Source organism: Myripristis murdjan, chromosome 1, assembly GCF_902150065.1.
Source record: "Myripristis murdjan chromosome 1, fMyrMur1.1, whole genome shotgun sequence".
Classification (NCBI taxonomy): domain Eukaryota; kingdom Metazoa; phylum Chordata; class Actinopteri; order Holocentriformes; family Holocentridae; genus Myripristis; species Myripristis murdjan.
In genome coordinates this window covers 14,135,953-14,147,990 of record NC_043980.1, presented here as the reverse complement: position 1 = coordinate 14,147,990, position 12,038 = coordinate 14,135,953, and the positions used below count along the sequence as shown (strand labels likewise).

Here is a 12,038-nt window from a genome sequence, read left to right as displayed (position 1 = left end):
CAAAACATGCCCTAAAGGAAGGTTGTGAGGTGATATGCAGCCATTTATGGGATTTTAACAACCCAATGGGAGGTCTCTCCCTGAAGGCAAAGGTCAGCAAAGGGACAAACCAAACATGCACCTCAGTGTCAAACTGATTGAGTATTTAGCAGTTTACAGTTTACAAATACATTTGGCTGATATCTGCCTTTTTTAAATATTAGAAATTGGTACATCCATGTCATCCATCTGCCAAGCTCAGGACTCTTTTTTTTTAAAACTGAGATTTTTACTATCGTTTAGCAGAATCAATCTCTTCCTATTGTGCATGTATAATTGTTTAATTTTGTATATTCAAACACTTCATTAAAAGAGATTTACTCTAGTAATAGTTTTCTTGTTTATAAATTTATTTAGCACAGTAGTTTTTTTTTAAATTTTGAATTAAAAGCTAAAAATAAATAAAATATTAGAACATATCAGTATGGATTTTAAAAACGCAGATTGGTTGAACACTTATACACTGAAATGGGCTTTCTTTGTTGTAAACCAGACCTCAGTCCATGTTCAATGTTTACTAAAGTCTCAAACAACACACCCACAATATTCACATTCTGAGCAGCTGCAGCATCTGTTTTGCCAAAAATGAAAGCGCAACCATGAACGAGAGAAGTTATCAGCCAAGCCACACCCACGCCATCCATCAGTGTATCTATCCCTCACCTCCCGCCAGCCACTTGTTTCTTCTATAACACAGCTGGAAAGCTTGACTCTCTTGGCATACCCTCTTTTAGATTAAATATTCATTTTTAATCAAGCCAAAGAGCGCTTGGCCTGTAGGTACACTTTATCCCTGCTGGAGGAGGCTCATCTTACACACAAATGCAGAGTAAGTACACACAAAGTACACACACATTCGCTGTTCTCGCTTTATTTCCCCCTCATCAGTTCAAGGGCCCCCACTGAGACAACTAATGGAAGTAGAGGACCCCGACAATACATTGTTTGGCTTGTAGGCTGTCCAAAACTAGCTGCTTTACTCCTCCTTCCTGGGAGCAGCACACATTCCTGGGGCTTGTGCTGGCCTACAGTTAGCTCCTTGACAATCAAGAGCGGCCCGAATCACCGCGGCACAGGGTTGAGATGAAATGTCGGAGCCTAGCAACAGCTCAGCAGACAGCGCTGGCTCTTACGAGGCCCTGGGTACCAACTGTCACGGTGATAGATGCCATAGGCTGCTTCTGTTAGGACAGTAATCCTGCTCCCTGCCAAGGCCGGCGGGGAGAACTGACATTGTTTCATCCCCCAAGGGGACGACACGGGGAAGGAACAGAGAGAGGATCAGACAGAACAAGACAACAATGTGAGAAGAAAGTGCACTGTGCAAAGCTACTGTCAATTCTTTTTGCCATTCACATGAAAGGAGTGAAGGCTAGACCATGGAGCTCAAAAGCACTTAATTTACTGTGCACTTTGAAGGGATTGTTATTTGTGACAGCCGGGGATAGCACTTGAGATGAATGAAAAGAAAAACAACTCTTTCACCCTGGTCGTTCATTTTTCATTCGTTCTGTTTAATAGTACGTTCGAGATAAAGGTCGTTTTTCCCCCTTGTATTTTTACATCAAAATCCCATTAGTTTCACTTCCCAAAAAAGTGTATCTTTAAAAAGTGACCTCATGCTGAACAAGGAGCTGTGAATAAAAACTACAACCAATAAAACATTTTTTTTTTTTTTTTTTTGTGAGCAGTCCAGCCTCTCTGCCCTTCCCATCATATAAAACTCTTTCACTCCCTTCCTGATCTTTCACTGGTTTACTTTTAGATGTCTCCACCACATTATTTTACTCTAGTTACCTGCTCCAACACCTTTTTTTTTTTTTTTTTAACAAGAAATACATCAAATTAAGGAAGCAAGATGTTCTCAAAATGGTGTTTCACTGCACCTAGAGTCGGTGAGACTACTTGAGTGTCCTCTCCGTAGCATTCTGGATGTTCAGGATAATTTTGTAGCACTTGAGAATGAAAGTATCGTCCACTTGGAAAACTTTCAGTGCTTCAGGCAACTTACTTCATCGACTAGTGTGCAGTATTGCCCTACAATCAGAGTCTACCTCATCTCAGACACTAAATTTTAGAGTCTCAGGGTGCAACAAAATGATAGATGAAAATGGCTGAAGGGGGGTGATGCGGTGGCTGGAGGGACGGATGGAGGTTAGATTGGAGGAGAGCTCAAAAGAGGGGGTGCTAGCCAAATGCCCGATATTGTGCATGCACAGACGAAGGGACGAAGGGGAAGAGAAGATCGATTGAAAGAGGGAATGGGGAGGACAAAGACATATTGCTCAGACAAGACAAGGACACCAGCCTCTCATGGTAGGAGGAGGGCGAGGCAGGCGCCGCATTTTATAACATTTACAACACAAAACACACACACGCATGCACGCACGCGTACACACACACACACACACACACACATACACACACTATCCTTCATCCACCATGGGGACAGAGGCACCCTGCTGTCACTCAGATGGATTTCTTTTATGATCGGCGGGTAGTTGGTGATCTATCACCCAGTCATAAAGATAATAGAAGGCGTTAGGGGAATGATGGTCTCACTGATAAGCTGCGTGTGTGTGTGTGTGTGTGTGTGTGTGTGTGTGTGTGTGTGTGTCTATTCACAATCCGTGTGTTCTTGTTACTTAGAACTTGAAGCCAGGCAACCCACAAAGCCATAAACACATCAATAACATGGCCAGAGACAGTAAGGCCACATCACTGGGTACAATAACAGTGTTCTGCACCAACACTGCTTATTTCTTCCTGCTCTTCCATTTTCTCCCTCCATCAAAACTAATCGTAGCCTCCCAGGTTCCCTGAGCGCCAATAAGTGAGGCGCATGTTTTGTGGAGCTCACAGTGCCATGCAATCTCCAAATCTCACTTGCCCTTTACAAACGGGCCTCTAGTAAAAATCAAATCCAATATACTTTCATTCTTCCCCTCAAGGCAATCAACATTAATACTTCATGAAGATTGGTTGTTCTTTCCGGTGGGTTGGGCTTGTTGCCATAGCAACAGTGGTATTATCATATGCTGGCCGAGGGGTAGCAAGCTTGTTTGGCTATTAGCTGCAAAAGAGTGAACAAATACATAATTTAAGTGAAACATTTCTGTGTATACACTACAGGATGGTTGGGTTGAAAGCACAAATGTTGCAAATTTAGAGGAAAAAGGGTATTGCAGTCTTTGTGTTACAGCCATATCATCATTGGGTTGTATCCTGAATCTGTAAATATCCTTTAATTCCTGTTTTGTGTTGCTATGGGAGCAGCAAGCCGCTCCCATCGAATCACATAACCTTACATCAGGGCTGTTTACTGCTCATGACTAACAGGGGAAAACAGCAAGTCACCACTCCAGCTGAGAGGAGGTCTGCTAGTGTCATCGCCTGGCTCTGCCAAGCGGCCTGCACGATCACAAACACACTCACACTCGTAATGCATACCACTGCTTCCATCATTGGACGAAGAGGATCCACCACACACGACTGACTTGTCTGTTCCACACAGGTGGCACAAAATGCAGCACACACGTTTGTTACGAGGGCAGACACCTGCTGCTGTTCTCCTGTTGTCTGTCTAGCTGCCTCCAAGTGAAGCGAGTGTCTGATGTCACGTCCACAGGAACAAACTTAATCACTTAAGGTGTCTGGCTTCTGTAATCAGACCCGTACATCTGAAATGCCTCATTTGCATAATTTAGACGATGAGAATGAGTTTGTTCATGCAGACAATCTGATACACACGTAAGGACATACATGGCTAAGACCATAAAAAAGGCTTCACATCTAAGTTCATGTGGTGCAGCAATGTTAAACAAACTAACTAAAGAAATAAATAAAGAAATTAAAATAGATGATGGCCAATCTAGACACATCCAACACAGACAGCTGTCAAAACATTTCAGACACTGACATACTCTGTATCATCGATGTAAAATAGATGACTGAGGTATGCAAATTAAAGTGTGTGAGCGTCTCTCTAATAAAAACTCTAAAGTATCTATGATATAAATTAAAGTATAAGGTGTAGACATGTCTGCGTATGCACATAAGTGTTTATTTAACCTCTGGCCAAGAGAGAACAGAATGATCCTGTACTGTGTTTGGCGGCCATTTCCTTTATTCAATAAGAGAGCATTAAGAAGGAAGTGAAGTGGAGACAAAATCTAATCAGGCTTCTCAGTGCACAACTGTACATCCTGTGGACAGAAGTGGGAGCGGATTATTATGGATCTGACTCGGTCCAAGCTTTAGTCTGAACTTCATTTACACTACTGATATAGACTACTGCACCAGTCTAAAAAAGTAATCTTCACTGTAATTATGCTAGGGGAGAAATGTGTTTGTTTTTTTTTTTCTTAGTGTGCTTCCATCTCTTTCCATGTCAATTCCAAATGGAGCTGAAATAAAACAAAGTTGTGCACAAACGTAATAAAAGTCATCACTTCACCAGGATATCCCTAGTCATTTTAGTCTTTGAAATGCACCCCTTTCAAATAACAGACCTTTTTTAACAAAAACTTTCTGGTGAGGATTGGTAGTAAATGACTGGGTCAACTCTGAAATTCTAGCACAGCCAAAATGATCATTTGAGAGGCCAGAGAAGTGCCAAAAACGGCCCTTAGGGGAAAGTTTCATCCATATGGAGCACTCCCTATCCAAACCATCAGACCAGTATGAGAAGGATTATGATCCAAGTCAATAGCTGTCTGCCCTGGGGAGCTGGTGTCTGAGCCCGGGCCAGAGGGTCTTTATGGGACAAAGCCACAGTTCTTCAGTATCTCTGAGTCTGTTAAGGCCCTCTGTCTCAGGTTATTTCTGCCAGCATGACTCACACTCTCGACATGAAACCCAACCCAGTAACGGCCCAAACCCTACAATGGACGTTGTTTGTCGTTGCTCCCTTTCAGGGCACCAAGATAAATAATGTCGTCCCCTCTTCCAGCTTGTAAGGAGGATGCCTGTTGTGCAAGTTATCTCTAGATCTCAGAAGTGGAGCAGATGTGGTGTGTACAGCAGAGAGAAAAGTAAAAGGCTCTATTATAAATACAGCTGAGGGGGTTTCCTTAACTGATGCCAACTTCATTCAAATCCATGTATTTGATGACTCCACAGTCACAGTGCCATCAGGGTGTGTAAAAAGCCTCCTTTCCTTTTGCATCAAATGCAGGGTCAGTTGTGTTTCCATTGTCACTTCCATTCTTTGATTGTGCCTCGGTGAAACTATGTTGGTGCAGTGCATCTACTGTGCTTGGGTGATGTTTACTCTGAGGCGACATGTTATGGGAGGGGTTTAGGGCAATACTGTGCAGCCATAGGCACGATACCAGGAATGCAAATGGCCCTAGTTCGCAATGGAGCGATAGTGTAAAGGCAATTACTGACAATGCTATGATAGGGTAATACGTTGGCATACCTGGACGTCTTGGAAACAGCTGTTCTATCAGGTCTTGCTGCAGTAGAATTGCTGGGTTTTGTGGCAGTGGACGCAGCTGGTCTGCTGGCAGGAGCTAGAGAAATGAAAAGAGATATAGACAAGGTGATTGCATGGAAGTGAAAGAAGAAGAGAAGAAAAAAGATGTGATTCTGAGGCAATCAAAGATCGAGAAGAATTTGGATGCTTGCCAACAATTTATATTATCCAAAACGTGAATTGTGGGGGAGGGGGAAAAAAAAACAAACACTCACATAGTCAGTGTCTTAAGTTGTATTGCATTATATTGTGTTATTCACCTGTGGTTTTAGGTCTGGCTCCATTAACAGGCCCAGTAGCTGGTCTCTTAGGCGTGCCATTCGCTGTTGTTGGTTTGGTACCGTTGGTTACCGCGGCAGCAGCAGAGGTAGCCTTGACAGGTCCAACAGGCTTCTTTTCAGGCACCTTAGTTTGGGTCCTAACTGTGGAGGAAGCCACTGATACACCCACTGGCCTTTTTGGTACCGCCCCGGTTGCTGATGCTCCTGTTGTGGTGGTGGTGGTTTTCTTTGCTGTAGTCGTCCTTGGTGGGACGCTGTTTGTGGGTTTGACCCCATTCACTGTGCGGTTTGGGGCAGAGCCTGGCCGTGATTTGGACCCAGAATCTCCTGCTGTCTTGGCAGCAAGTTTAACTTTAGGCGCAACAGCCTGTGGCTTGGCTTTGGAGTCTGCTGCTGCTGGCTTGTCATTGGCCTCCTGAGCAGCAGGGGGCACTGTGGTACATGCTGCTTTATCAGGTTGTGATGCGGACTGAGCTTGTTCTGTCACTTCCTCCTGCGTGGCTGCTCCCTGTGATAAGGAGGGCTCTGCTCCTGCTGCAGCTTCAGTGGGCTCCATGGTTTCCATGGTAACCCCATCCGGTTTCATCCCCTCCTATGGTATGGATGCTGGTGTTGGTGCTGCTGCTAACCAAATTCAGACGCTCACACTCAGAACCGCCTGGTTGCTCTCACACTTCAACGTCCTGTAGAGGAACAACAAAACAGGGATTACTGTCCAAGCTCTCTCTGACCCCAACACTTATCTCTTTCTTGCTACAACCTTATTCTTAACTGCAGTTTGACCATATTACTTAGAGAAGTCATAAGACAAACTTGTCACGGTCAGCCAAAGGAAATACCATTTATGGTGAAGGGCCTCTGAGGAATTTGGGGGAATCCAAAAAACAGGAAGAGAGCAGTGAGAGAGGCAAACAAGTCTCCACCTAAACCAACGTCCTCCTCCACAATGACTAGTTCACTCATCTGGAGCAGAGCTATGATAAACAAGACCAACAAGACCATGCCTGAAGCACCACAACAAACAAGCTAATGGAAATGGTCAATAATTAAACACCATAATAGAGGTAAATTGGTGAATAACTTAACTGCACATTTTATGGCGAGGGAATACAAAAACTGATGACACGCTGAATGCGTACTGTGACTGTGCTCCAAATGGCTTCCAGCATATAGAGACTGAGAGGGGAGAGGGCTGTGGTTTGGAGTGCTGGAAGCCAAGAGAGGCTTCACGATCTCCTGACATGACACACAACCCACAGAGGAAGAAGAGAGGAGGAGGAGGAGGAGGTGGAAAACCAGCACAAAATTACCCATTTGTTAGCTATTGTGTTTCTCTCTGTTGTGCAGATGAGGACAGTAATCAGGATGGCATCTCATGATTACTAAAAAGGAGATTCATGTTCTGGGAGACCTCTTAATTGACAGTACTGGAAACTCTGGCAGTAATGAAGTACTACTGGAAAGTAATGAAGACTATGAGAGGCTGCATAGGACTGTTGGGGAAGAAGGCGGGCGTTCAGCGAGTTGAGACGCATATAGTTCTTGAACTCATTAACCTCAATCAAGTTTCTCTTCTCCAGCCTTCAGTGGAAAGCGTCCTACTCCAATCCATTATATCCCCCCTCCCAGTATGCACCCATTTCCCCCTCTTCCCTAGCACCCACAGTAGCTTCTTTCACCTCCCCCTCCCCCCAATTACTCCTCTCTATTCCTATAGCCACTTGTTCCTCTCTACCCCTTGGTTGCATCCCCCCCTCCTCCTGATCCTATATGGTCTGCTTCCAGTAAACTACTACACAGATGGTCTGGCCGGCAGAGGCTTTGTGTGGCCCAGAAAACAGGCTTTGCCAGGGATGACTGGAGAGGCAATAAAGGGGAAAAAATGAAGAGGTAGATAGAATTAGAGTAAAAGACCTAATAGAGTGGGGAAGAGAGCAATGGAACACAAAAAGTGCAAGAGGGAGAAAAATGCATAAGTGATAGAGATAAAGTGAAAGTAAGGACGGAGAAGCTCTGGCTGATAAAAAGCCGGGATAAACAGAAGGTATGAAATTGGAGCCAGGGAAAATTAACAGAATAAATTTACTAGAAAGACTGCACTTAAAAGCACAGCACAGACAAGTAAAAACGTTCATGGCTGTGGATGATGTGTGACATAGCTAAGAGGAAAAAAAAAAAAAAAAATCAAAGAAAAATGTTGACTTCCACTGAGCAAAATTTTCCATAGACCTGGCGCCGTGGTCTGTATTTATCAAGCACTCTGAGTAGAAGTAGAATCTAAGACTTGCTTTACATCTATGTTAATGAAAGTGGCTAATCTAAGAGTATTCCACTTTTATTCATAGATTTGCATCCCTTCTTTTGAATTACAACATTAATAAATACAGATTGATGTTCTTTTTTTTTTTTTTAGTCATCATAACAAGGCTGAATTCACAAAATTATCAAGATGATCTTTGGTCAGTTGTGGTTAAAATGATCTTTGACCAATCCAATAGCCATTTTAAGAGTGCATGTTCTGGGAATCTACACAAAGAGCTGGCACATTGTCCAGGCCTCACTAGTAACACATTAACATTTCATGAAGGCCAACCACAACACTATGCTTTGCTCCCAGCGCCCTAAACTTGCTTACTTTCCCACTCACTTCTTACTGGGAAAAACCTCTACATAACTGGGGACTAGCTGGACCAAATGTGGGCTCAATCAATCAAAAGGCCAGTGAACAAACAAACCATTTGTTACCAGTGCTGGAATAACTCGTTGGGCTAGTTTCATTCTGATAACAGTTGAATACACAGATCAGCACCTGCCTGCATACACTAACTTCAGATCAGTGCACATCAGATCGACACCTCCCCACATACAAAAACTTCAAATACCCACTCTCAAACACAGAATCCCTGAAACCCCCTAAACTGGCGTCTCTGGATGCTGCTGGTGAAACTGCCAGCTATTTTCACATTTGCAAAACTTCATTCAATAAACAACTGTGAGTGGTGTTTTTCAGGAAAGCTCCAGTTAATGAATACGTATTGCTAAACATCACAAAAAGTGTCAAGTACTTTGCTACAAACATACATATTTCATACAAACAAGTATTTTGTTTGTGTGTATTTTGGGGTGCATTTTGTCTTAGAGTAGTTGCTGTCTGTTTATGGGCTGTTTGTCTTTTCTGTGGAGGCACATAAATTTCTCCCATGGGGATTAATTAAGGTAGTCAATCAACCAAATAATTGAGTCCTGCCCTTTAGCTGAACCAAGAAGAAGAAACTGGCCACATTCAGAGCCAGGTTTCAGAGTTTTCCCTTGTCCCTCTCTTGCCTCTAGCAGTATCTCGCTCTTCCCCTCTCTGAGCTCTGTGGTTACAAACCTCTAGCCCATACAGCGAGCATGAAGAGACGAGAGGCCGGAGAGGGGAAAGCAGCTAACGCCATAATGTTTGCACTGTTTCTTCCTTCTAAAATACCAAGCTTTAAATCAGATTCAATTAGCTAATGCTTAGAGCCTTTGGGAAAATGTTACTCAAATCAAATCCATTAGCAACAACCTATTTATATGGATGGGATGGTCTTGACAGCATTACAAAATTGGGAACCATCCGGCCATGATCTCCATGGGAAATATCCAGTGTGAAAGTGTCATTCTTCTACCACCACTAGACAGAGACAATTAGCTTGTCAGTTTTTAGCAACATCACCTGATGGATGACAGCCAGACAGGAAAAAAAAATCTAAGGAAACTAGTATGCAATATCTACCTCCAGATTCTGATCGAAGTGGGCGGATAGGCCAGTGCAACAACTTATTGTTTTAGGCAGGATGGTAGCTGTCTCTAAGGTAATGCGCCCACTCAATCTGCTCAGAGAGGGAACAAGTGCTCCACATGGAAGGAGCGGTGCGATAGGGACTAGAGATCGACTGGCAGTGTGAGGTGAATGGCATAGCTCTGCCAGTTTGGCGACTAATGCCATGAGGCTTAGCAGAGAGCAGCATGCAGAGGCATCATCGCCAACCAGCTGACACTGACAGCACAGAGGGCAAGTGTACACAATGTATCAGTATCATAATACCATCATCACATGAGTAATCTTCTGCTAAATTACACTGTGACTGCACGACAAGAGGAGAGAAGTTGAACTGCAAAGCACAAAAATTCAAAACTTGTTTTTTTAACCTCACACCACACTGACTTTGCCTATTTTCTAAGTCTCTAAAATGCTGACTTGGATCTCAGGCTGTATGAAGACAGATCTGCAGATATTATACTAGTGCCTGAACCAATACAAGCTCAAATACAAAAAACAAAACAAAACAAAACAAAAAATTTTCTCCAGTGACCGAAGAAATACTGACAGACGTCTTAAACAGTCTGCCTGGTCAAGATAAATAACCTCATGCATTTTGATGAAATATGAGATCCCCCATATAAGAAATCCTTCATTGTCACCATTCCCTCGGTCCACATTTGCATAACAAATACTAATTCAAGGAAGACTTAATACCACATTCAGGACACAGCGTTCTTCCTTCAAGTCAGTGCCGCGTGGCTAATATTATAATTAACTCTATACCCCTGGTGACAATTACAATGTGTAGCAACTATGCTAATGCAGAAGCTGATGCTGAAGCTGAAGACAAGGGCCCGTGGGCTCAACACACTGCAGCAGGGTTTAGTTTAGCTCGAGCGGGAGAAAAGTGTGTTTATAAATGCAGCCGTCACTTCGTAAGCTTGTTAGGGGGAGTCTGTCTAGACGGGGAAGAAACTCACTGGCCCCACTGGTATTTACATTCCACCTCCTCTGATGAAAAAAATATAGCCTACTGCATCACAATCCCTGTTACCACTCTCACTCTTGAGGCAGTTTAATTACATCTGTCATGCCCCATCCCTCTGCACATCCAGACATTGGAAGTGGTGCACGACAAAATGGGTCACTTTTAATACTGTGTCTAATACAAGCAGAGGGGGATTTAGCTGTGTTGAGAGCATGGCAGGGGTTTGGAATGCATTGTGCAGGCTGGGAGGGGGTGGGCTGGAGGGTAGAGGTGGACAGGATTGTGTGTGTGTGAGCATGTGTGATGGGGGGGCTGTTGATACTGATGCTGGCTTTATGTAATCTGTAGATTTATCCGGCCCTGCTGTTGAAATGCTCCTTCCATGTGTCACTGTAAAGGCTATATACACACGAGTGATCTACATTAACTCCTTATTTGTGTGTTTGAACTGTGGGTCAGTGCTTTTACTGCCGTCAGGGGCTGATGAGGATAAATGAGGAACACATTTTCAGGAACTGCAATTTTTGATGGAAGTAAATCATGTGACAAAATACCATTATAAATGATGAAGTACTGCGGTGCTACAGAGATTCACTGGCCTACAAATAATACTCCCCAGATGTAAGAAAACACTATTTGCTACGGACTCCAGCAAAAATCAGATCATCGCTAGATTTTTTTTCCCCTCAGTATAAATAAAAATGATACAAAATTAAAATTGTGAATCATGTCACAGCGTCTGCTAAAATAAGTAAAATATGATTTCTTCACCATATTATTCAGTCTATTATTAAAACCTGCTTGCATGGTGAGCTAACCACTTTGGTTGACTGATGTGGGGTTAAATGAGTCTCTGCTCCAAAGTTCATGTCAACGCTGCATCTGCTGTTAAGCTGATGAATGCTAAGGAATGAACGCCCTGAGCAGCAGCAGCAGTATCAGGATCCAACCAATCCACATTCCAGCTCTGCTGCCTTCTTCCGACTCCTCAGGGCTGCGCATACTGACAGCTGGCAGTGTGTGAGTGTGTGTGAGTGTGTGTTTATGTGCGCGTGTGACTGAGTAGAGAGTGAAAGGGTCGGAAGGGAGGCTTGTGAATGTGCACAGTGTTTGAGCATGGATCAGATGAGGCAGTCTGTGAAGGAGAGACTGCGCGAGTGACCTATGAATGTGTGGGACGCATGCGTGCATGGCATTAAAGTGTGTGAGAGAGTTCACACACCCAACAAAAAAGTGAAGGCTTGGATCCAGCAGCCTGCCACTTCCTGCATTCTCTCAATCCCAGTCACACTTGATTCATCTCTTGATTATTAGCAGGATTTTTAGCCTGATGCTTTAGACAGTAGGCACACTAAAGCAGGTCCTGCGGGCCCTGACCAAGCAGTCTGCACTAGTAGTCTGTGCGACGTGACAGAGGTGTGCACTTATAAAGTATCAAGCTCCTCTGTGTGTCCATTCATT

At 43.6% G+C, this 12,038-nt stretch overlaps 1 protein-coding gene across 1 annotated transcript in view; it reads right to left on the bottom strand.

Annotated features, from left to right (window-relative positions):
- Positions 1 to 12,038, bottom strand: part of LOC115358793 (mucin-5AC-like) — a 28,593-nt gene that overhangs the window by 7,241 nt on the left and 9,314 nt on the right. The window contains exons 2-3 of the mRNA XM_030050813.1: positions 5,779 to 6,482; positions 5,462 to 5,555 (exon numbers count right to left, since the gene is read on the bottom strand). Of these exons, the coding sequence (XP_029906673.1) occupies positions 5,462 to 5,555; positions 5,779 to 6,385 (701 nt within the window). The 5' untranslated portion in view covers positions 6,386 to 6,482. The remainder of the gene's footprint in view (positions 1 to 5,461; positions 5,556 to 5,778; positions 6,483 to 12,038) is intronic.